Source organism: Pipra filicauda, unplaced genomic scaffold (assembly GCF_003945595.2).
Source record: "Pipra filicauda isolate LSUMZ 115617 unplaced genomic scaffold, ASM394559v2 scaffold170_size1570365_pilon, whole genome shotgun sequence".
NCBI lineage: Eukaryota > Metazoa > Chordata > Aves > Passeriformes > Pipridae > Pipra > Pipra filicauda.
In genome coordinates, this window is record NW_024104218.1 from 1,024,295 (window position 1) to 1,047,948 (window position 23,654).

At 48.8% G+C, this 23,654-nt stretch overlaps 3 protein-coding genes, 1 long non-coding RNA gene and 2 other non-coding genes across 8 annotated transcripts; 5 read left to right on the top strand and 1 right to left on the bottom strand.

The window, feature by feature from the left end:
- Positions 1 to 2,794: 2,794 nt before the first annotated feature.
- Positions 2,795 to 13,966, top strand: PPP1R26 (protein phosphatase 1 regulatory subunit 26). 2 transcript variants are annotated; one of them, XM_027731670.2, is made up of 3 exons: positions 2,795 to 3,133; positions 5,528 to 9,568; positions 13,430 to 13,966. In XM_027731670.2, exons 2-3 carry the CDS (start codon positions 5,589 to 5,591, stop codon positions 13,476 to 13,478), a joined length of 4,029 nt encoding a protein of 1,342 aa, XP_027587471.1. In that variant the 5' UTR covers positions 2,795 to 3,133; positions 5,528 to 5,588; the 3' UTR covers positions 13,479 to 13,966. The 2 variants fall into 2 exon arrangements, with proteins under 2 accessions (XP_027587471.1, XP_027587472.1); XM_027731671.2 differs by lacking the exon at positions 2,795 to 3,133 and adding an exon at positions 3,447 to 3,655.
- Positions 13,503 to 15,044, bottom strand: CUNH9orf116 (chromosome unknown C9orf116 homolog). The gene is made up of 3 exons (XM_027731676.2): positions 14,935 to 15,044; positions 14,782 to 14,860; positions 13,503 to 14,622 (listed from the first exon to the last, which is right to left on the bottom strand). Exons 1-3 carry the CDS (start codon positions 14,997 to 14,999, stop codon positions 14,425 to 14,427), a joined length of 342 nt encoding a protein of 113 aa, XP_027587477.1. The 5' UTR covers positions 15,000 to 15,044; the 3' UTR covers positions 13,503 to 14,424.
- Positions 15,045 to 15,089: 45 nt separating this feature from the next.
- Positions 15,090 to 16,648, top strand: MRPS2 (mitochondrial ribosomal protein S2). Of its 2 annotated transcripts, none has more exons than XM_027731674.2 (4): positions 15,090 to 15,192; positions 15,267 to 15,344; positions 15,507 to 15,636; positions 15,993 to 16,648. In XM_027731674.2, exons 1-4 carry the CDS (start codon positions 15,165 to 15,167, stop codon positions 16,534 to 16,536), a joined length of 780 nt encoding a protein of 259 aa, XP_027587475.1. In that variant the 5' UTR covers positions 15,090 to 15,164; the 3' UTR covers positions 16,537 to 16,648. The 2 variants fall into 2 exon arrangements, with proteins under 2 accessions (XP_027587475.1, XP_027587476.1); XM_027731675.2 differs by having other exon boundaries at positions 15,513 to 15,636.
- Positions 16,649 to 17,442: 794 nt separating this feature from the next.
- LOC113993482 lies at positions 17,443 to 23,087 on the top strand. Its single transcript, XR_003542646.2, has 5 exons — positions 17,443 to 17,690; positions 18,208 to 18,321; positions 19,083 to 19,127; positions 20,341 to 20,390; positions 22,417 to 23,087. It is a non-coding gene; the product is annotated as an uncharacterized LOC113993482 (long non-coding RNA).
- LOC113993499 lies at positions 18,550 to 18,681 on the top strand. Its single transcript, XR_003542648.1, has one exon. It is a non-coding gene; the product is annotated as a small nucleolar RNA SNORA17 (small nucleolar RNA).
- Positions 19,161 to 19,294, top strand: LOC113993500. The gene has a single exon (XR_003542649.1). It is a non-coding gene; the product is annotated as a small nucleolar RNA SNORA17 (small nucleolar RNA).
- Positions 23,088 to 23,654: the final 567 nt, after the last annotated feature.

The following is a 23,654-nucleotide window of genomic DNA, read 5'->3' on the forward strand; positions in this document are numbered from 1 at the left end:
AACTTCATTCGCTTCATGGAGCCAGTGGGTTTCTTTCCTTTAAAAAAATCTGTCAACCAAAGGCCATTTACAGCAAGAGTGTCTTCCAAGGCAAGACACAGCAGAGTTTTCCAGGACTGAGCTCCACCAAGAAGTGCCCTCAGACCTCCTCCTGCCCCTGGTGCTGCTTCCCTGGGCAGCATCCAGCCCCGCTGTAAGGAAGCTCACACCATCTCTGCTCCATTCAGAAGGTAAATAGAAACGTTCAATACCCAGCGCCGCTTTCTGGCAGATTTCACAGGCATCTTTCTTCCTTTTTTCCTAAATTAGATCTTTCTATTATAACTTCAGGGCCTCATGAGTCTCCTTGGCATTTATTAAATAACAACTAAGCTCTTCAATTTGCCATGTTCCTACATGCTGCAGTTGTTCTCCATCTAAGAAATTGTCTGAGATTAAAGTGAAGGAGCTGAACGTGGCAGGGGGATGTTGGAGCTGGACCAGTACTGGGTGTCCTGAAGTGATATACAAACCCCAAATACTTGGGGTCAGGGAAAATCAAGGTTCAGCCTGGACTCCATGTCCACCTTCTTTCCTCGCTGCTTCTTCCACCAAAAACTCAGTGATCACAGCAGGATTGCTGTGATCAGATTTGCCCTAAAACTCAGCTACGTGCTTGGAGAATGCAAAACTGCCACCAGCAGAGAAAAGGACTTCCTTCATGTCCCAGGCATGGCTATGCCTCATATTCCCAAGGAAGCAGCAGCACAGCAGACATGCCCAGTGTTTTAACACAGCTCCATGTAGGAACTGTAATTGGCCACAAAGCCACAGGTTACCTGACAACAAGAACTGTGAGGTGAGCCCTTTTATTCCTACTATTTTGGTTTTAATCTTGTCGTTTCTCTTGCTGGGGAAAAAAAAAATAACAAAAACCATCACCTGAGCTCTGGTTTCAGCCTCTGATAACCCATAGCCTTTAAGGTACCCTGAGCCACCTGTAATGAGCACCTGTTCCTACCCCCTGCAATAAGCTGCAAACGGGATGAGAAGATCCGGAGGTCAGGGGAGATGTTTCTTTTCGGGAACGTGAATGTTTCCCTGCCATTCCAGCCATCCTAACAAGGGGTCCAATTAGTGCTCGTGACTTTGTCATCAGTCCAGAGGGGACGCAGGGATGGGGACCACTGCTCTCATTTCCGCAAAGATTATGGATCAGGAAGACAAATCATCCCTAATGGGACCTCGGGGAGAGGCTCTGCTCTTCTTTCAAGTCGAAGTGGCACATGGGGGCCACTTGCTCTGCAGAGCCATGAGTGCCACCTCGGCTGGTGATGGCAGAGCTCTCCAGCAGCATCCAGCCTCCCCCCTTCCAAGCAACTGCATGTGCACAAAAACATTTATCAGGCTTCTGGCCATAGCTTTGACTTTAATTTTATTTTAAAAGTGCATTCACATGTAAATTGACTTGGCCCGAGAGGATACATGAATACAAGAGCCCTTTCTTTTCCCTGCCGTGGCATTGGGAGGAACATGGTGAGCGGAGCAAAGTTTCCTCACCTCCAGGCTGCAATTCTGCAGCAAAAGAAAAGCAAGTTCATTGTTTCCTTCTGCACACAGATGCTGGCTCTGCTGTTTTCAGCAGCCTCGTTCAAGCGAGCCAGTTCAGAATACAAAAGCACGTTACATATCCCAGGGACAGGAACACACAGGCAAATGTCTTATTGGCTCTGTTTTATCTGTTGTAAGAGCAGGAGATACATTAATATGAGTTTGTAACTGTGTATGATGCTTTGAAACACGGTCCTATCCCACAGTCCCAAGGTCAGACTTGGTTTGGTGGTAGAGGATTCCTGGGGGGGGTAAAAAAATTAGAATGTGAAGTTGGAGACCAGGAAAGCACACAATTCATCAGGGCCTGAAAATACGCGTGCTCCCCAAGAACCTCTGGGATAAAAACAGGCAGAAATCTGTCCCACAGCACTCACCATATGTCATGTTGTGATGTGTTGCCACAGAGTGAACACAAAAAGAGCACAACACTCTCAGTCAGCCCATTTTCAGCCTGGGACCTTCCGTACCTGCTGTCCCCCTCTGCCATTCGACATCTCCCAGCCTGAGCATTTTTCCCGTGATTTTGGCAACCCCCCCCCCCCCCCCAAAAGACACTGGTTTCCTCTGCAGCATGGCAGGTGTGTTCAAGCCCCACAGGGAAAAAAGCAACGCACTGACAAAGCGAAAACGGGCAGCACCTTGCGTCGAGGCACTGCCTTTTTGTTTGCCGGAAACTAGGAATGGAAATGCTTGTGGGGATTTATAGACTGAGAGTTATGACTCACTCTGTGTGTGTTTTAGTGAACGAGCAGGTTGGAACGGGTATCCCGAAAGGAAGGATGCCGGCACAGGGGTGGCAGCGCATCCTCGGGGAAAGCCCGGGATGCGCAGGAATGAATTAGAGCACTAAAACTTTGCTGTTTCTCCACGTGAAAGCTCCAACGACTCCACGAGCCGAAGCACCGGCTGCTCCAGCTGCTGGAAGCAGAGGCCTCGGCTCTCTGCGCCTCAGTTCTAGTTCTGCACCCCCCAAACTTTGCGCTTGGGACGGTCAGAGTCACATTTTGCAGACATTTCGAGTTTCCCCCACTTTGGCACCCCGAAGGGGGCGGGATGGATTACCCTCGACTCTTATCTCACGCGTATCGTGCTCTTTCCCCCTGGTGTTTCCGCAGCCACTCAGCGCTGCTGGACCAGCGTCTGGAGCCCGCCCCGGGGGCTGCCGGAGGCCGCGGCTCCGCGGTGCCCCTTCTCCGCCGGCGGACCTTCCGTTACGATCGTTACCGAGCTCCAGGCGCCCTCCTTCCCTTCCCTTCCCTCCCTCCTTCCCGCCCCTCCGCGCCGGCTCCCGGCCGCAGCGGCCGCTCCTGCCTTTGTGCCCCGGCCGCGGTGCGGTCCCTCCCCGCCTCCCCGGCGGAGCCCTGCGGCGCATGCCTCCCGCTCCCCGGGGGCAGGGAAGGAAGCGCCGCCCGCCCCTGCACCAGTGCGGCGGGCAGCGGCGGAGCGGAGCCCGGCGGAGCGCACAGCCCGGCCGGGGCTCCCCCGATTCCCCCTCCCCGCCCCGCGTACCCCCCGTCCCCTCTCGGCCTCCTCTCGGCAGGTGAGCGCCGGGCGCCGGGCGGGGGGCGCGGGCCGGCGGCCGAGGGAGGCCCCGGGAGCGGGGCGGCGGAAGGCGGGAAGGGGGAGCCATGGCGGCGCGGGCAGGGCCCGGCCGGCCGCGGGCAGCGGGCGCGGCGCCCCGCGGGGGTCCCGCGTGCGGCCGCTGCGGGCGAACCCCCCGCGGGTGGGGGGGGCGGCACAGCCCCGCTGTGGGTGCCCCCCGAGGTGGGGGGACCCTCGGGTCCTCTCGCACACCCTCTGTAGCGGCCCCTGGGGTGTGTGTGTCCCCTCATGTCCCCTCACACACTCTGTGGGTGCCCGCGGGTGTGTGTCCCCTCATGTCCCCTCACAGACTCTCTGTGGGTGCCCCCGGGTGTGTGTCCCGGCATGTCCCCTCACGCAGCCCCTGTGGATGTCCCCCATTGGGTGTCCCCTCATTCCCCTCACAGTGTTCCAGAGGTTATCCCTCTCCTCCTGACTGTCCCCTCATTTCCCCTCACACCCTCTCTGGGTGCTGTCCCTGGTGAGTGTCCTCTTGTGTCCCCTCACACCCTCTGTGAGTGACCCCTGGGCGAGTGTCCCCTCACACAGCCTCCAGATGCCCCTGGAAGTCCCCTCAGCCCCCATGGGTGCCCTCAGGTGGGTGCCCCCTCAGAGCCTGGGTGGGTGCCCTGGTGTGGTGCAGTGGCACCAAAATTCACCCCAGTCCCACGTAATTCTTGCAGGACAACCACAACCCAGGCGTGGAATAGCAAAAGGCACCTGCCCCTTCTCTGAAAACTGTGGAAATAGGTTAATAGGAAATACGTTGTGGTTTGTTTCTCTTTTTTTAATGAAGCCGGGAGCTAGAGTGTGTTAATTGCGTTTCTTCAAGATAATGAAGTATTCTAATTTCTGTCTTTTTGATCCTTAGCTGCTTATTACAAGGAAAAAATGTTTTTAGTTTATGTTTGCCCTAGTGAACGTGTCAGAGGCCACGTTAGAAACTGTGTTCAGCTATGTGTTCTAAAAGTCAGGGGTTTTGGGTGCTTTCAGTTAATTCATGGTCAAATACAGGTTCTGTTGGGAGCACTGGCTTTACTGGCATGTGTAGAGCTGAAATAAATCCAAACTGTCTTCAGATGAATAAAAGGTGGAAGTTAAAACAGCGTATGTTGTGTTGTTCCAGGTACCACCCAGCGAGGAGGGATGGTCTTGATCATTATACTTAAAATTTTAATTCTACAGGAATGATGTTTTGAGGTGAATTACCACTGAGGAAAAGAAAGAATTGTCTTCCCTGCTTGTCTGTTACCTCACTCTCAGTAGTAAATAAATAGAAGTTTGAAAGAGTTTAGAATCATTAATTCTTTAAAATATTTATTGTCACTGATTAATTTGAAACCAGAACTGGAGAATAATTGACGAGGGCAAGGTCAGAGAGGTTTCATAGGGAAAAGAGGGTAATTGTAGGTTGGCAGAGTCCGGTGCCACTCTCCAGTCGGAGCTCACTGCGATTGTGTGGAGCCTGAGCTTGAAGAAATACCCAACTGCTGTAGTTTTTTAGGAATTAATGCCTTGTGCCAACCAGATACTGGTTTGGTCCTACCAAACGATGCTGCAGGTGAAACCATCAGCCCTCATGAGGCCGCGTGGAGGCAGAGAACTCTTTGGGGTGTTATCTGGTGTTTTCTGGATGGTTTTTTTCACTCTTCCATGAAACAAAGCTTTGTTCTGTCTGGGGTTTCTACTGTAACACAAAGAATAGTTCATCATCTCCATCCTGCTTTTGCACACTCCTAAAGATCTGTGTTTGCCAAGGGCTTTTATCCTGCAGTGAGGCCGGATGATTGATGTCTTGGGGTTATTGCTGTGTAGTGTGTTTCAGGGAGAAATAAGTTCCCTTTCCTTCTCTCCGAGCTGCCCCAAGTCCCTCAGCTGTGCATGTTTAATGTCAAGCCAGAACCAGTAAAAGCTATTTTGGGATATTGTTTTCACAGAATCACGGAACATTCTGAGTTTTTGGAGTCCAGCCTCCTGCTAACACAGTTACTCTGCTCTTTGAGTAAGAGTTGGTTTGTCCCCCCCCACCTCGGATCACGGTCCAACTTGCTCTACATCCACATGCAAAAGGGAGTGGGAAGTGCAGAAAGAGTTTCAGAAGTGGAGATAATTACCTGAATTTGATTATGATTGTGCCAGAAAATACTGCAAACCACAAATGACGAGTGCTCTGACTTATCCCTGATGGCAGCAGTGACTGATTTACCTGTTGAAGTGGTGTTGACTGCTGTGATTATCTGGCACAGTAGTTCTGTGTGTTAATAATGTGCAGTTTATGTTACCAGTATTGTTACATGGAATTTCTAGAAGGTATGTGCGTAATAGTAAATATTTTCCTTTTTTTCCCTTGTAGGATGGAAGAGAGACCAGTCTGAAAAACTGTTCCATCGTGGACTTTGCTGTTGCCTGCTAGAATGTTCCTTATGAATGCTCCTCCTTTGGTAGCTCTTCAGACAAAATGGGAGTCCTTTGGACCAGCAAGGAATTGTAGGTATCCCGTTTGCTTCCCTGAATCTGACGGGGACGTCACGAGAACCTGTGTAAGTGCAAAAGTTCAGATGATCATAAACAACCTGCAGAGTCAAGAGTCTGCCCTGGGTATGAACAATGAGTGTGGTTGTATTATGCAGAAGAAACAGAAGGGAGAAAAAGGCACCAGTAACAGAGTCACATCCAGCACCCCGTTGCTCCAGAAGCAGCCTCCATATACCAAGTGTGGATCCCCTGAGGATTCAGATGACACTGAAGTGGAAGAGAATGTGGAGTTTGGGACCCTCCTGCTCGATTCTGACAGCGACGACTCTGTGGACCGAGGAATAGAGGAGGCCATCCAGGAGTACTTGAAAGCAAAAGGCAAAAGTGACCAGTCCTTGCCAAGGAATGCGGAGTGTTCCGTGACTACAAGCAGAGACAAAAGGTTTAAGAGAGAATTCTCGCAGAACAAAACGGCTGGTGACCTCCTCCCTGTGAAATTTAAAGCCGAGATGCTCTCTGAAGAGTACCTGTCTGACCACCTGGGAATTGGGAAAAGGCTCCAGCCTGCTTCCCCTCAGAGCATCAGCAGCGATGACTCTTTTGAACAGAGCATACAAGCTGAAATAGTGCAGTTCCTGAATGAGAAGAAGCAGCAAGAAATTAGTAAATGTGTTAGTGAGGGGGATAAAAAGGATTCCCGGGTGAGATCTGTCCTCAAATGCAACAAAGAAACAACAAACAGAACGAACTGTGGTGCTATAAAGCGAGGTTGTAAGGCGCTGCTCCTGAGACACCATCCCAAGCTGCAGAAATCCGGCACACAGTCCAAGTGTTTGCAGTCCAAAATCCAAGCAGAGCCCAGTGAGTTCAGCCAGGTGAACCAAGCGTATCTGGAAATGGGCACTGCCAGCCAGCCCTGGCTCGTGGAGCAGACTGAGGGAAGTGGAGCTCATTACTGGGAGCCAAGGGAAGCACTCATCAAGGAGAGCATGCACACATCTGACTCGAGCAGTGATGATGGCATTGAAGAAGCCATTCAGCTCTACCAGCTGGAGAAAATCAGGAAAGAGGCAGGTGATGCAGCAGACTGTGTCCCTTTGCAGAGGGAACAATTTGATCCGAAGGGGATGGCGGACATTTCTGCCAGCCTGACAATTAGCTCCACAAAAAGTGCCTCACCAGAAATCCGTAAAAGCCCTACAAGCAACAAGAGAAAAGAAATTAATTCCAAGTCAGCAGGATTAGAAAGCACCAGCAATGACTTTAACGAGCTGTTTAAACCACTGAAAAAGGCCAGGCATTTTGCACTTCCAGAAAACAAGATCGCTGCTTGTGAGCTCACATTGCAGGCTTCTTGCAGAGCAGACACATCTGCAGAGCTCATGTGTGCAGAAGCTATCCTTGATATTTCCAAAACAATCATGCCATCCCAAATGGGAAGTGACAACAAATCCCTCGCTGCAGACTCCTTCTTTCCTCCCCAGCTTCTCTCGTCCTCCCGTTGTGAAAGCGACAGCAGCCTTGTGGACAGTGATGACAGTATAGAGCAGGAAATCAGGGCTTTTTTGGCTCTGAAAGCACAGTCAGAAAACCTTGGAGCAAAGCCTCCCAGCCTGTCACGCTCGATCCAGATGCCTCTGCCTTCCGATCAAAACAGCCTCACCAGTAGCCTGGAGCCTTCTCTCCCCAAAACACTGAAGCTATCGCTGAGTCGGAAAAGGAGACTTAAAAGGGAAGGCAGAACAGCACAACAAGGGGCATCAAAAACAGCTGAACAGCTGCAGATGGGACTTTTCCAAGCAGGTAACTATTCAAAATTTCCCGTGCTCCAAGAGGAGTGTGCCCTGAGCAGCCCTGCAGAACCCTGTGATGCACAGAGCCTCAGCAGTAAAGAGACGAGGCAGCAGCAGCTCGTGTCTCCCAAATTGTCTGGCTCTGATGGCAGATGTGTGGCCTTGGACTCTGTAAACCCTTTCCTGCAGGTTCAGAGTGGCACAAGAAAACTCGTGAAAAATACGACCCAAACTCCAGAGAGGGAGGGGTCGGATGATGAGAGCAGTTCTCTGGACAGCGATGAGGACCTTGATAGTGCTATCAAGGACCTGCTACGGTCAAAAAGAAAGCTCAAGAAGAAGTCCAAGGACCAAAAATCTCAGTGCAAGAAGAGAGTCAGATTCAGCGAGACAGAAGCTCAGCTGCTGGATGATTTCAGCAGCCTCCAACAAAACGAGTGGAAATGTAAAAATCCTGCGCTGCTGAAAAGCTGCCTCTCAAAACCCAAGAAAGCTGTGAGAGAGAACGCAGTGAGGAACCCTTCAGACAGCATGAACATCAAACTTCCCAATGAGAAACCAGGAGCCATGAAAAACTTGGAGTTTAACTTACAGCTTAAAAAAGGGAATAAACCTAAACCGGTTTCGAACCAGCGGGTGGCTAAAAATAGAAAATGTTCTTTCCCAGCTGTGTGTCACACCGAGGACAGCAGCTCAGTGGACAGCGACGACAGCATCGAGCAGGAAATCAGGAAGTTTTTGGCAGAAAAGGCCAAAGACTCTGCAAGCAATTCAGAGATACAAAAAGATGATTTAGACCTATTTAGAGCGACCAAACAAACCGGTAATAGAGGAAAAGCAAAGCAGCAGCCGGTGGAGAACGAGATCAACCTCGTGCCGGGTCAGAGTAAAAAGACTGAGGTACCTCAGCAAACTGAGGAGTCGAGGAACTCCCAGAGAACGGAAGGGAAAAGTGCAATGTTATATGGCAGTGGGAAATGTGCTTCCTCTGCAGAGAATGTTTATGCTACTGGTCAGTCAAAAGCTAAGCAAGGAGTGGGGGGGGTTAAAGGTGGTGCTGGTGAGTTACCTGGGAATGCAACAGGTAAAAAGAATGTCCACAAAACAGAGCCCCCTAAACCCAGCAAAAATGAAGGTTGTAAAGTACAAAAAGTAATGAGTGCAAAGCCCAGATCTAAAAGAAAGAACACCTTTCACCTAAAAATTTCCAGTAAATTTATTGCAGGTCTAAAATACGCCCGGGACAGGAAGAAATCGATGCTTTTGAACAAAAGGCAGAAAGCAGAGAGTTTGCTCGCCCAGAACAGCACGCTGGGAGTGGAGGCAGCTTCCCAGGATACAGATGTGCTTAACCCCTTGCCAACAGGTGAATTTAGTGGGGAGAGTACGACAGCAATAAAAGCATCCAGTTCTTCTCAGAAAGTCACTGTGAGAGTGTCAAGTCCCCATGTAGCAGAAACCTGTGCAGGAGTTGAGACTGCTCCTCTGTGTGTCAGAGAGGAAGCTGAGGGTAGCAGAAAGGCTGATGCCTCAGGAGATCAATCACATTCTCACTTGAGCCTCTCCTCTCAGGAACAGAGTGAGGCAGCAGTAAAAGCAGATCAGGTTTGCAGAGGAACATCCAAAGCTGAGAACACACAGGTGTGGATGGAGGAAGGAGATATCCACACGGGCAGCTGGGCTGATTCAAATGTAGATCCCCCACGCCCCGAGTGCAGCGTGGCAGCTGGAAAAGCAGATAAAATCAGCAGAGACACAGCTCAGCAGAGTGCACAGGCATGCAGTAAGGGAGGGAATAACCCCCTGGACAAGAGGCCAGATCCCAGTTTAGCTTGCCCACAGCAGGAATTAAATGTGACAGCAGCAGCAGTGGATAAAACTAGTGGAGGAGCATGTGCAGATAACAGTGTGCAGTTGTGCATTAAGGAAGAAAAAGTTGACAGGCAGGAAGAAATTCAAGTAACCAGCTCCAATTTGGAAGGAAAAATACCTGTCCTGCAGAACAGGGAAACTGCTAGTGAAGTGCACCAAGGGCAGGAATTTTTAGCCAAAACCTGTGCAAAATTTACTGACCTATCTGCAGGGGACTGCCCAGATTCCCTCTCGGGAAAAAAGGTCTCAAATATGTAAGTACACTTTTTTTTTTACAGTAACAGTCTTTTTAGAAAATATCTGTCATGGTAATTACCTTGATAAAACTTGAGACAGGAAAGGAGAGACAGTGGGAGATGCTGTTACCTGTATGTCATAGACACACTAATGTGAAAATGCTTCTATTTAACAGGGATATCGTGGATAAACATACATAGTTTTTGTAGAATTTTGTAAATTATTTAAAGTGCTCTAAGGAAATATTTTTTATGATGATTTTTAGGGCTTGCATTACTACAGGAAGCTCTAGTTACTGTAGATAAGATACTGGCTGATCACACTTTAAATTATGAGGCCTCTGATCACCTATCAAAGGGGAACCTGTTTGCGCACAGAATATATTTGGCAACCTGTTAAGAGATCCCAGGAAAACACAGCCTTGGATAGCAATGCAGATTCTCTGACACTGGTCACATTCCAGCTGCCTTAGGACAGTCCTGTGTCCTGGTTTTTTGCTGGAGTCTCAGTCCTCCTCCCCTGAGGACTCTGGGGGTTGTTCCCTGAGGGGAATTCCAGGAGATCCAGCCTGGAAGATACAAATGCAAATTCAGGTAAATAAAGTGGATCAGTCTCTCTGCACTGTCCTGTGTAAAGTGATCTCAGCAGCTGCTGGAAGTCCTTTTGAATACCTAAAACCTCCTGCTAGCAGATGATTCCAAGCACAATTGCAGTCTAAGACAAGTGAAGGAGCATTGTCTGTTCAGACAACACGATTTCCCTGGATTTCTCTGGATTTATATACTACTGGGCCTGCAAGGCTGAAACAATTCCTCGTTAGCCTCAATTGACGCCCTGCAGTTACCCAGAGATGGCTTTTGGTTTCCTGAATGAACTTTCTGGAATTGAGTGCCCTTACTTTCCTTTTTCAGAAGTGGTTTCTAAGATGTTACATTTCTGTGAACTTTTCACTGACAGTTTTTGTGCAATAGAGCAAAGCTGGGTTTGCTGTAGGAAGTCCCGACGTAAACGCCACGGATATTTTCAGCGCTGTCCTTTCATACTGGCTCTTTCTCTGCCTCCATTTCCAGCAGCCAGAATAAAGCAATTTTTCACCACTGTCTTTTTATTTGTACTGACTTTAAACGGGATTGAAGTAGCACATTCATGTCACAAAAAAAAAGAAAAGTGCCCTCACACTGGTTTCACTGAAAATTCAAAAAAAAAGTGTGAACTGGAGCTGTCGGTCGTTCTTTTCATTTGTGTGTAGTGAAGTCCTTCGAGGAGTTTGTTCTTACATCTTGTCCCTGTGAGTTGATCTGATATTCTCTTTGTCTCGCCTTCTGCAGAACTTCTCTCAGCCAAACCACCACTTAGCATCACTTTGTTCCTCAGTCACTTCAGCCTTCCTCGAGGCTGGCCTTAAAATTGCAAACTGGAGCAAAAGCAGCCAAGACCGGATCCAGTGTCTCATGGTGTCCCTGGTGTGATGCAGAATAGTGGCAAAATGCAGCGTAGCATAGAGTAGAACGAGTAACTGTGGCATGTAGAGAAAGAAACAACATCCTTGGTGTGTTTATGCTGTTGTGCAGTTACGTTTTAAACATGTTTATAGTGCTCACTTGACATTTCTTACTGTCCGGCCGCCTTTTTGTAGTCCTTGGGTTGGTTGGTCGGGTTGTTTAAAAGGTCAGTGTGTTAAATCATCTCCATTTTGTGGTAGGATACCTTGGAAAAGTGGTTTTTTCCTTAGCTCAGTGCCTGCAGTCCCTCTACACAGGCTTATCCTTCGGTCTGCCTTGATTCCGTTGCAGGATTTGGGCCTTTTGTTTGGAATAGGTCAGTAGGCTGGTATTTTAAAATAGAAGTTTTCTGAGTACCTTGCTTTAAAAGGATTAAACTGTATACTTAATTTTCCTAGAGATGGTGGAAGCACTATGTACTGTTTGTATAAAAAGCTGAATGTTTCTCCTCCAAGTTTTCAGTAAATCAACATTAAGACTTTAAAGGTGTCTCGTGCCCCTGTCGCTGTGTCTGTGTCCTCAGTACAACTTGTGAACTGATTCACTTCCAGTTAAGATGCAATTCCAGTTACCTTGTGCTTTAAATAAAACCTGATTTCAAACAGCACTTTTTTTAAATTGATAAACTTGATTTGTATATAGGAAATGGTGTACATTGCTGAGTTTATAATGTTTAATAAATGGGGTTCTGCCCATGGACCATGAAACCGGAGTGCTCCTATGGTTTGTGTCATCATCTTGAGTGAGTAGCATTTTTCTGTTCCCTTTTCTCCCTTCCTGCCTGTGTTCTGAGAGTGCAATTAACTTCTTTAGAACAAAAAAATGAAGGAGAGTCTACCAGCTACCAGCCAAACAAAGTGGTGGCTGTTCTGGGAGGTGACAATGGTGCTTGTTTCAGCAAAACCCCAACAGCAGTTTTCTTTGCTGGTGTTTGTGGTCAAGAAGTGGAGTCTTTCCTTGTGTAACTAAATACGTGTCAGGGAACATCTGTGGAATTGGGACAACAGCCACAAGAGTGCCATGGCTCCACTGGCAGTGTCCTCATCCTCCTACAGTTCTTATCACTTGTTTAAAAAAAAAGTGTGTCTGGGATCAATAAGAAATCCCTCTGAGACGTTACTAAAGGTTGACCAGCTGAGGAGTAGAAAGATGATACTGATTTTTTAATTGATAATAGTAGTATATCATTATACCACACATGGTACCGAGGTTGGGACTGCAGGGCAGATCTCTCAAGGTTGGATTTTGACAGATGCAGTTCCAAAAGGAGATTTTATTTCCTGTTTATAGCGACCACAACAGCCCCAGAGTGGGCACAGACTGTACAGCCCTCCTGGCCCTTTTCAGCACCCGGTGACAGCTCTGGGGAGTGACCAGAACAAAGTCCTTTTCCCATTTTTCCACCCTCCAGGGACAGCAATTTATCCTTTACTGCAGTAGATGGAATCATGAACTCGGGTCTTCCCACTCTTGCGAACAATTACCTTTTTTAATGAATGCTGGTTCATATTTTTTAAAAGTGAGCAGTGATTATTTTTTTCAGGCAGAGCACAACATGTGCTAATTTGGATGTTAAGTTATTTAAACCACTTGGTATTTTTCATTATGGCTCCTGGTAAGTGATGTCCTCCTGGCTGCAGTACCACGGTTCTCAGATAAATCTGTGCTTGTGCAGGACTTTGAAAATAGATTTAGTGCTTTATTTTTACCTCAGTGACTATTTTTCAGTGCTTTGGGAGCAACAATCTTCAAGGATCCTCATGAGACCACAAGAACTACCTTAATTTTTTATAAACATTCTTTGCTGCTATTTTAAGAACACATGTTTCGACGTGTAGCTGCTTTTTTATACGAGGCAGGAACACACCATCCCTGCCACCATTTCTTTTATTAATGTATAAGCTTTTCAATTTTTCAAACCTTCAGTTTGTGATAGTTCAGCCTCACATAGTTGTATCTGTAAACATGAAAATCTCCTTTCAAAAGACAGAGTAGAAAGAGACTGTTCCAGGGAGATTCTGTGTGGTAAAATGTGTCATCTTTAGGATGATATTTTGAATTTGTGCAGGTATTTCTTAAGTATTTGGTCTAACATCTGAACACTAAGGCACATTGCATGTCAAACTCTTCAAAGGAACTGGTTTCAGTTCAAGAATAAAACTAAAAGACAAGAAATTGAGGCAAGGAAGAAAAGAGGTGGGTGTTTTCAGATGAAGTGGGAAGATATGTGACAGAATCCACTATAGTTATATTTTTAAGAGGCACTCTTATCCCTAAATTATGCCACCTGCAGAAAAATCTGTGGATAAAAATAATACGTAAAATAGTCACAACTATTTATATTAATTCAGCACTTTGTTATTTTCTTCATTTCAGGGGAAGAAAGGGAAGCTGTAAGAAGCTCAAGGTACTGTCTAGAGTCTAATAGAAGAATTAACAGTGAACAGTAGAGAGTTGCTTATTTATTTTCACATGTTGAATATTTTAAAAGTTAACTTTTCAGGCCTGTTTCTGCTCAGTTTATTTATTTGTTCCAATGTATTGGTGTGTTTGCAGCTGGGGGGTGGATTTTACCCAGCTATTCCTTTGTTTGAGATAACCAAGTGCCACAAATAGGGAATATTTATGACACTGAAGAATATCAATTGCAGTGGTGCTTGGCCATAATATTGAACTCATTATTTATATTTTTCGCAAGCAGCTAGAATAGCATTATGTTCATTTTTAATGGATACTATCCCTGTGTTACACCTGCAACATGGGACTGTTTCTCATCCATAAACAGGCAGAGCAGTTTTTCTTCAAAACTAGTTTTTAAGCTAAAAATGTAAAGGTGTTCCTTTAGTGCAGTTGGACGGTGCAGTTTCACTGGCTGTAGCTACAGTTGTTACAATAAAACTTAAGAAAACGTTTTCTTTTTGATTACTTGTCGTTATTTGAGTAATTCCTTAAAGCTTTGTAGTTGTGAGATAGAAGAAACATTAACTTTCTACAAGCAATCCAAAAGGTTAATGAATACCTCTGGAAAACTTGCAGATCGGTTATTCATTGAATAGTAGAGAAGCAGTTTAAATCTTAATTTTTAATTATATGTGGTACACGAGCCAAGAATTTAAAGGATCATTAGCGACAGAGAAGAGGTTAAGGGGATATGTGTTGTTCTAGGATTTATATGCTGCCTATAAACTAAGCGAGACGGCTCCTATGAGCTATTTAACTGACGTTTAACCACACTAAATCTTTATAAATTAACATATATAACAATATACGCTATTAACAATAACATTCGTTCTGTGAATCAGTGGGTTTCATCTCAGCTGTGCGTGGTTTCCCCACCGGGAGAAGCCGCGGTGGCTCCCTGGTGTCCCTCCCTAGCTCAGGTTCCTGCAGTGCGAGGGCCCGCTGGGGTTGTAGCTGGGGTGGAAGTCCATGTGCTCGTAGGCGGTGATGAAGGTGTCGGGGCCCGTGCAGTAGCTCTTCTCCAGCGAGGTGTTGAGGCTGTTGTTCCTGTACATGCCAGCCTTGCCCAGATGATCCGAAAACTTGTGCGAGATGACGCGGAAGCAGGTCTGGGGAGGGGCGAGAAAAGAAGGGAGATGGTTTAAAATTGCCCACAGCGCCTGCAAAGTTTGGATGCGAAGCTGGGTTTCAGCTACCGGGGACGCCGCGGAGGGCAAAGCTTGGCCGTGCTGACCCCGAGCCCCCCCGGGGGTCCCTCCATCACCTACCGGCAGCTCGTGCACCGTGGGGGCCCTGCTGCCGTAGGTCTGGTTGGTGGTGCGGAACCGGGGGTGCGGCGCCGGCTGCCTGCGGGGCGAGAGCACGGGGTAGGTGGGGGGCACGGGGGGCTCCGGGGGGCCCGCCCCGAGCTCCCCGCTCACCCGTAGCCGCGGTAGAAGGCGGGCTGTCGGAAGCGGCCGGGCAGGCCGGGGTCGGGGCCGGACATGGCTCAGGGCACTGAGCGTTGCTCGGCGACGGGACGCGATCGCGCCGCGCTCCGCCCCGGGGAGGGCGCGGGGCCCGCCCCGCCCCGCAGGAAGCGGAAAGCGCCGCTGACCTTCCTCATCCTCCTCCTGCTCCCGCTCCCGCTGCCCCGCGGTACCCTCGGAGCATGGCGGTGCCGCGGCTCCTGCGGGCAGGTGAGCGGGCGCTGCCCAGCCCCGCCCGGTCCGCCCCGGCCCGCCCGTGTGACCCCCGTGTTTCTCTCCCGCAGCGGCCCCGCGGCTCTACAGCACCGTCCTGGTACCGGCCCCGGCCACGGCCACGGCCCCGGTGGCGACCCAGCCCAGCGGTGAGTGTTTTCCCTCCCCGGGTCCAGGCCAGGAGCGATGCCCGTGCAGGTATCGCCTCGTTGCAGCAGGTGGTCGTGGGTGCATCGGGGTCCTTTCTGCAGACCCAGCTCGTCCCCCAAAACACCAGAGGGAGCAGTGATTGATTGTTTCCCTTCTCTCAGCTGCAGATGACAAGCTGCTGTCAGAGCCTCTCAGCCACCCCGACTTCTTCAACGTGAAGGAGCTCTTCACCCTGAAAGATCTCTTTGATGCTCGGGTGCACCTGGGCCACAAAAAGGGCTGTCGGCACAGGTGAGTGGAATTATTTCATCATCCAGTGCTTGTTGACATCAGGAGTGCTTCCATAAACAGTGTTTGCTTTGGGGGCTGCACTAGATTGGTCTGAGCCTGGAACTGCCCACACAGGGCAGATTACAGGGACCCCCCACAATGTGGGCACCAAGGGGGGGTGAGACCCACAGTCCCCCAAGCCCAGCTGGAACAGACACTGGGCACGAGGGCTCTCTGCAGAGAGCACCTCTGGTATCAGCCGGGAGCTGGAGTGGGGGAAAGGAAGGTTCCTGTGCGGCCACCCCACATCCAGAAGCGCTCAGTGCCTGCACACCTTGTCCCCGTGCCCCTGTGCCGCCCTCCCTCTGCCCCCGCAGGTTCATGGAGCCCTACATCTTCGGCTGCCGGCTGGATCAGGACATCATCGACCTGGAGCAGACCATGCAGCACCTCCAGCTGGCCCTCAACTTCACGGCCCACATCGCCTACCGCAAGGGCATCATCCTCTTCATCAGCCGCAAGCGCCAGTTCTGCCACCTGGTGGAGTGCACGGCGCGGGCCTGCGGCGAGTACGCGCACACGCGCTACTGGCAGGGCGGGCTCCTCACCAACGCCCACATCCAGTTCGGCGCCGGCGTCCGCCTGCCCGACCTCATCGTCTTCCTCAGCAGCCTCAACAACGTCTTCCAGACGCACGTGGCCGTCCGGGACGCCGCCAAGATGAACATCCCCACGGTGGGCGTGGTGGACACGAACTGCAACCCCTCCCTGATCACCTACCCGATCCCCGGCAACGACGACAGCCCCTCGGCCGTGGAGCTCTACTGCAAGCTCTTCAGGATGACCATCATCCGCGCCAAGGACAAGAGGCGGCAGAGCGAGGCCGTCGAGGAGCTGCGGAGGAAAGCTGAGGGCAATTAGAGCCCCCGAGACGGGCTCGGTGCCTTGGGGATGGGTCTCTGGCTCCAATTCCAAAGGACTGGCTCTGCACTCCGGGCACTGGCTTCTGGCAGGGCTGGGCTGGCTGTGGAAGGGGCCCGGGGCCCCCCAGCTCTGCTGTGCACAGAGATCCCGTGGTGGTCACAGCCACACACAGTCCCCGGCTCAAATTGCTCCCTCCAGAGCCATGCAGGGAAAATGGAGCCAGGCCAGACCTTGCCCCATTCCTTGGGTTTGTCCCTGTTGCAAGGAAGTGCCGATGTCCTGTGGCCTTCCTGTTCCTGAGCTCGTGATCTCACCTGAAACCAGTTGTATCTCGCGCCTCTTCTTAACAAATAAAGGGGTTTGTCCCTCTGATCCTTTTTGTTTCTTCCATGGTGAAATGGGAAGGGGAGTCTGCAATGCCAGGGGAGTCAAGGCAATGGGAGGGAAAGGGATGAAGGATGTCCCCAAGCTGGGGACATTGCAGGGCTGGAGGGGCCCCAGTGGGGTTGGAGGGTCCCCGCTGGCTGATTCATCACAGAATTGAAGGATCTTCACCGGCTGGTGCATCATGGGGCTGGAGGGTCCATGCTTTGTCCCAGGACATGCTCGGAGCCAAACCACGGGAAGCAGGGGATCCCGAAGCAGCTGAGAAAAGGGATATCCATCCCCTAGTACGCCTCGTGCCTCCATGGGAGGCCCTAGAGCAGTCTTGCAGGGTGGGGAAGAACCCTGAGCAGGGCCCCCCGTTCCTTGCCCGTGTTCCCCTCCCGTGTCCTCGGTCCCTGCTTTGAGACCTCCCGCCCAGCAGGGGGCGCTCGCGGGCGCGAAAGCACCGCGCAGGCCCTTCGTTCCCGGCCTATATAAGCGGGAGGCGGGAGGTAGATCGTCCTTTCTGCAGGCGCGGAGCGGAGCGTGCGGGTCTTCGGGGGTTCCTCAGTGGGACTGGGAATGGGAGCGAGACCGGCCCTTCCCGGCCTGGTCATGGCGAAACTGAGGGGCCCTTCGGTGGCGGGAAGCCGGTGCTGGCCGAGAAGGGCCGCGCTGCCCTTCCCGCGCCATGTTGTGGCGAAGCTGCCTGAGGGCCAGTCCCGCTTCCTCTCGGCCCCGGCGCTGAGCGGCCCCGGTGGGGAGACGTGAAGGGGAGAGTGAAGGTAAGGCGGGTCCCCGCTCAGCTGGACCCATCCTGGAGGGGCCGCGGTTCCCCCGGGGCTCCGGGGGCTCCAGGCGCTGCCACGTGTGCTGTAAATCCGGTATATCTTCAGCTCATGTATAGCAATGGGCTAGGGCTATTTTATATATATGTATAAATATATACATGCACACACAGAGATATCTGAATACAGCTGTATATATTTTAATATATACATTTAATATATATTTCAATATATGCGTTTAATATAAATTTCAATATATGCGTTTAATATATATTTTAATATATATTCCCCCTCCGAGGAGGGGAGGAAAATCTAAGGCTGCCGCCTATTCAGGTTTTCAGGAAAATTATTTTTTTAAAGATTCAAGTCTTCGGCAGATATTCTATTTTTTTAAATTATGTTTTAAATCTCTAGTTTTCAGGTAAACAGTGTGTTTCGCCAAAAAAAAGGTGGTTACATAGTTTACCTAACACTCGTGTGGTATTAACTGCATGCTTTATTTGTCTTTTTTCAGCCCATCAGCAGGCAAAAAATGAAGGGGCAGAGATTGTGTGTCTTCAGAAAAGAAGGGTGATGCTTCACACAAAGGCTGCCCAGCGAATGCCTTTGTAACACTGCTTTCCAAGAGGTGATATAATCTTCTTATAAATACCATAAAATCATGGAATAGTTTGGATTGGAAGGGAACTTAAAGCCCATCTCACTGAACCCCCTGCCACGGGCAGGGACACCTTCCACTAGACCAGGTTGCTCATCCAACCTGGCCTCAAATGCTTCCAGGAGTGGGACACGCACCCGTAATTGCATTTTCTTCAGTCTTTATGCTTTTGGTTTTGGGATTTTTTTTATTTCCCAAGCTGCCACTGGCGTTGCAGAGATGGCTGCTGTGGCATCTTTGTGTCAAGAGGTGGCAAGAGAGACAGGCTGTGTTCTACGCTCGTTTGCTCTGCAGCCCGTGAGCACTCAGAGTGATTGACAGCCTGACATCATTAATAAACCAGCTGCCTCCGAGCAGACTGGTGAAAAACTCACTTCTGGTGGCCCTAAGTGTGAGGTCTGTGTGTAGCACGATGGGAAGTTGTTCTGTTTGACCTGTAGTGGATGTGCTGCAGAGAAGCTGCACGTGGCTTTATGATTATATAGCCTTGAAAAACAGATCCTGTGGGTACAATCTTGTAGAAGAATGAGTTAAAGTTATTAGTCTAAAGCCATGTGGTGAGTTGGTGACATCACTGGGAGCATGTCCTGGGAGTCGCCAACCCTGTTTCTATCCAAAAACATTCCTCTGCTATGCATTTATTTCTTTCAAGTTCCTGTCATCAGTAACTGTATAACCAAGCTTTGAAGTGTGTTTAAACCCTGTGTATGTATTTTCCACGTGTTTTCCAGGCAAAGCCATGTGACTGGCAGAGCAGGAGGTGTCCCAGACCCGAGGTGAGCCACAGCAGTGTGAGTTGCCCACACAGCCCTGCCCCATCTCGTGTTGCAGGCGTGGCTGCAGTGCCACGTCTGTGTCAATCGGTGGCAGAGAGGAACAGGAGACTCCTTCCCTGGTGCTCTGACCCCTGTGAGCTCCCAGGATTGCTCAACAACCTGACATTTATTTATTGCTTTTCCTGTTTGTGGCTTTTTTTTTTTTCCCCTTTAATGTAAATCTGAAATGGTGAAGCGTGGACAGGGCACAGCAGCTGTTTTACTAACACTGTGTTAAAAGCTAATTCAGATTCCTTTTATTGCTTTAGAGAGTCACAGAATGGTTTGGGTTAGAAGGGACTTCAAAGGTCATCTCATTCCACCCCCTCCATGGGCAGGGACACCTTCCACTAGCCCAGGTTGCTCCAAGCCCCATCCAACCTGGCCTTGGACACTTCCAGGGATGGGGCAGCCACAGCTTCTCTGGGCAACCTGTGCCAGGGCCTCCCCACCCTCACAGGGAAGGATTTCTTCCCAATATCTCATCTAAACTTCCCCCCTTTCAGTTTAAAGCCATTTCCCCTTGTCCTGTCACTGGATGCTCTTGTGAGGATTGGCAAATTGTAGTATTATCTATTCCAATAATCCTGAGTCCTTGGAGATTTGCTCTCCTTTGATCTCATTAGAGGTCAGAGATCAGAGATGAGTTGCTTGATGTTGTTTCCACATTTAACTCTCTCTCCAGAGAATCAGCAAAAGGTGGAGCACAATTCCTTTTAAGAGCAGTTAAAATGATGTTAGTTTTAACTGCATCAGGGGAAGGTCCTTCCTTATTTTTACAAGGACAAGTAGAAGTGACAGCTCTGTTCCTGAATTCTATTTTTACTCCTTCCTGGCCTTAGAGATATTCTTGATTGCTGCCTGTGAAAGGGCACCTCAAGCTGTGCAGGGTTTATTGTGTAGCTATCAAGAACTGTACCTGGGAGTGGAGGAGATGAGGGAAACAGATACTTACTTTGTTTCCAAAACATGGGCAGGGTTATAGATGGAGTTGGGTGTGGATTTAGCATAGGGAGAAAGTTACACCTGGAGTAAATTGAAGCAGAAGATGCAATCAGGAATCTTCTGAAATGTGGCTTTGTAATCATGCTTGCTTTTTGGGGGGAGAAACACTAAAACAACTCAATCCTTTACCAAAAAAAACCCAAACTGAGGATGTTTTTCCTTCTCACAGTTCCTCTCGAGAGCAGGGCTGAGTTCTGGAATGATCTTCAAATGTCAAAGGTGGGTGTTGGGTCGTTTCTCAACGTGTTACCAAAGTGAGTGGAAAGAAACCCTTGTGTTGGTACATCTTGTCCTGATGAACTTCTTGCAGGACGTGGACAAAAAAAAATTAAAATGCTACTAAAGCATTCTTGCAGAAAAAAGCCATAAAATTCAGTATTTTTTTATCTTTTTTTGCTGACAAACCCCTATTTTGGGTGAAGCACTTTCAGGTTCTGCTAATGCAGGCATTTTTGTAAGCAGTGTTTTAACACCTCTGATTGACACTTATTTCAGTTCCTTGAACTGCCTTTCTCAGCTCCCAAAGTGCCTCCTTTCAGGGACAGCTCTGTCAGGCCAAGAGCTTAAACTTTTATGTGCCTGAAGATTCTCAAAACAAGCTCTGGTGCTGCTGACACAAAACTGCTGCAGTCATGTTCATGTCACAGATGTGCAAAATAAGGAGATGATCTCTTAGAGAGGTAATGGAGAAAGAAATAAAAATACTGATTTTGTTAATCCAGGGAAAAATTTAATGCTGAAACTGGGAAGTCTTTTGAGATCCTTCAGGAGTGATTTCAAGTGCAGCAGTGCTTTGCCCTGTTTCCCAAGACAAGATCTCACTTCCCCATGCATCACATTCTGGCTGGTAAAACATCAGACAAGAAGCAAAAATATAATTTATTGAGCACAGAGTTTTTAGTTGGGTTTTTTTTGTTGTTGTTGTGTTTATTTTCTGGCATGATGGCAAAGGAATCTCCAAGGAGGGAGCACAGGTGTCCCTGTATGCAGATAGTTCTGTGTGTCACTGTCCTTCCTTAGGTGACATGAACCTGTTCTGGGAATGAGTGGGGAGAGAAGTTCTCACCACACAGAGATTGTGCAACCGAGGCTTTGCAGCTTTGACAGACTCTGGCAGAGCTAAACGGTGGGAAACCTCATTAAATGGGCATTAAGGAGGGCCAGAGGTGCAGAGCCTGCAGGTTGTGCTGGCTGCAAAGTGAGCCCTTTAATTGGGAAAAGTCACTGCCTCCAGCAGTGGCTTTGGAAAAGAATGCTAATCAGGTTGGAGGGAGATGGGATGTGACTCTTCTATTTAAATTTCCTGGCTTCTTTCAACCCTAAAATACATGTTTGGGGTTTTTCATCAGGCTTTACTCCCATCAGGGGTCCTGGATGGGCCGTGAGTGCTAATAAGTGTCTCCAGAACTTCCCTGTGTGAGGCACAGGATAACTATGAATGTTTTCCTGGTAGGATTTGCTGTGAACTGCCTTCCCCAGCCTCAGCAGCACTCCTGGGCCAAGAATTTGGCTTTACTGAAAGAATACCTGGCTCTCCACTGTGGAAAAGAAATGTTTTGTATTAAGATGATTTGGGAGAAATTAAAAATGTCTCAGCACATAACTTAGCCCTTCATCATCTAAGACTGGTTTCTGTCATGGCTTTGAACACTGGAATAAGCCCAGCTTTTCTTTCCCTGCACTATTAATAGTTTGGCTCTGCCCTGAGGTTGGCAAACTCGGCTTGGATTTTTAGGGAGTGAAGGAATAACCCAGAGCAGGCTCCAGCTATCCTTCTCTTCGATTAGCCCTTGCCTAAACTCACCCAAGTGCACTGTCTGCCCAGACAGATATTTTTCCAAAAGCCTTCTGTTGGAATGGCAAAGAATTTCTCCTAAATTGGTGCCATCTGCTTCTGTCTCTGCTGTGGGTCCTGAGCCACACATGTCCAGGCAGGGAATCCAGGCAATAGGATTTGAGGTGTTCCTGTGGTTCTGGACTGAAGGAAATCCTTTTCTAAAAGTAACCTTCTGAACCCTCATAACTGAACCCTTCTAATGACTGCCCTAACATTTGGGTTCATTTTATGAAGCTTTTTTATTTCACATCTGGGATGTAAAAAATCTTTGGGAGATTCCAACACAAACAAGGGCAGCAAAGTCTGGATGACAGGAGTTAATTAGCTCCTTAGTATTGACATTATTTCTCCCTTTTCCTGGCCATATTAGAATTTGTCTGACATCCTGGACCCTCTCTTTATTTGCAGGTCATGGCCTGAGTTTCAGAATTCCTAACAAAAGTGGCAGCAGCAAAAGAAGTGATTGGCAGTGTCTGCGTGTGAAGATTCGTGGATTCCTCAAAAGCTGATCATCTGTGTTTTCTCTACATGGCTAAGAAGGATTTTTAAAAAAAGGACTAAATAAAGATGCCACCTACCATAAATCTGAATGGGGCTCGTGTAGTTGTAGCACCCCAAGTAACACTATTTTTTTAACCATTCTAGGATTTAAGACTTCTGTTTGTAGATCTGGGAGCTGGGATGGTTTAGTACTTCCTGGAATTAAAGGTATTTCTTACCTCCATCCCCTTGGGCACAAATCTCTGCTGCAGAAGCAGCGGCATCCAGTGAGATCAGATTATCAGTGTTTGTGTTCTGGCTTTTTATTCCAGCCTCTGTGGGAAATCTGGAGGAGGTTTGACTGTAAAATAGCTTTGCCTTTACTCATTCTCTCCTATATTGCTGTGTAACTTGTAAACAATGAGCACTGCAAAGAAAGACTTTGTGCTTTTTAGGGATGAGCAAAACTGCTTTTGGGGTTTTTGAGTCATCAGTGATCCCTGGGAGTATCCAGTACTGTGGGATCTGTGGATCAGTGATGGTGATGGGACAAGTTGTTGTCAGAAGTGTTTATTTCAATAAATTTGTCAGGTACAGGAGCTGCCTCTCCTGGATCTTCACCATAATTACTTAAAAATTCTGATATTGAGGGGAAAACCCCTTTTCCAGGTGCTTGCCTGCTGCTTTAACACTGCTTTGGGGGAAAGGAGCAGCAGGGATTTAGTGGGAATATCTGGACAAAATTTACCAGTAACTAAGAGAGGGGAAGGTGAGAAATGGCTGCTCTGATGACCTGAGGAGGGTACTTGCCATGGGTGGGTGTTGGATTCCTTTGCTAATAGCAGAAGCAAATTAATTTGCCAGTGGAGCTGGTTGCCATGGGGATGCAGGACAATGGATAAGCTGCAGTGGCTGTGTGGAGATTCATTACTGAATTCCAGCCCTGCCCACGTGCTCCCTCCTGTGCAGGTGAATCCGCACCTTACAGGGGGCCCTGCTCACCTTGGCGGTGTCTGTACCTGAGCCAGGGCAACTCGAGGGGCTGAGGACTTGTCACCCTCCAAACACAGAAACTTTGGGAGTGCTCAGCCTATCCAGGGATAAATTGCACTGCAGAGGCCACTCCTCAGCAGGGAGGGAGATCTGTGCTGGATACAGGGCCCTGC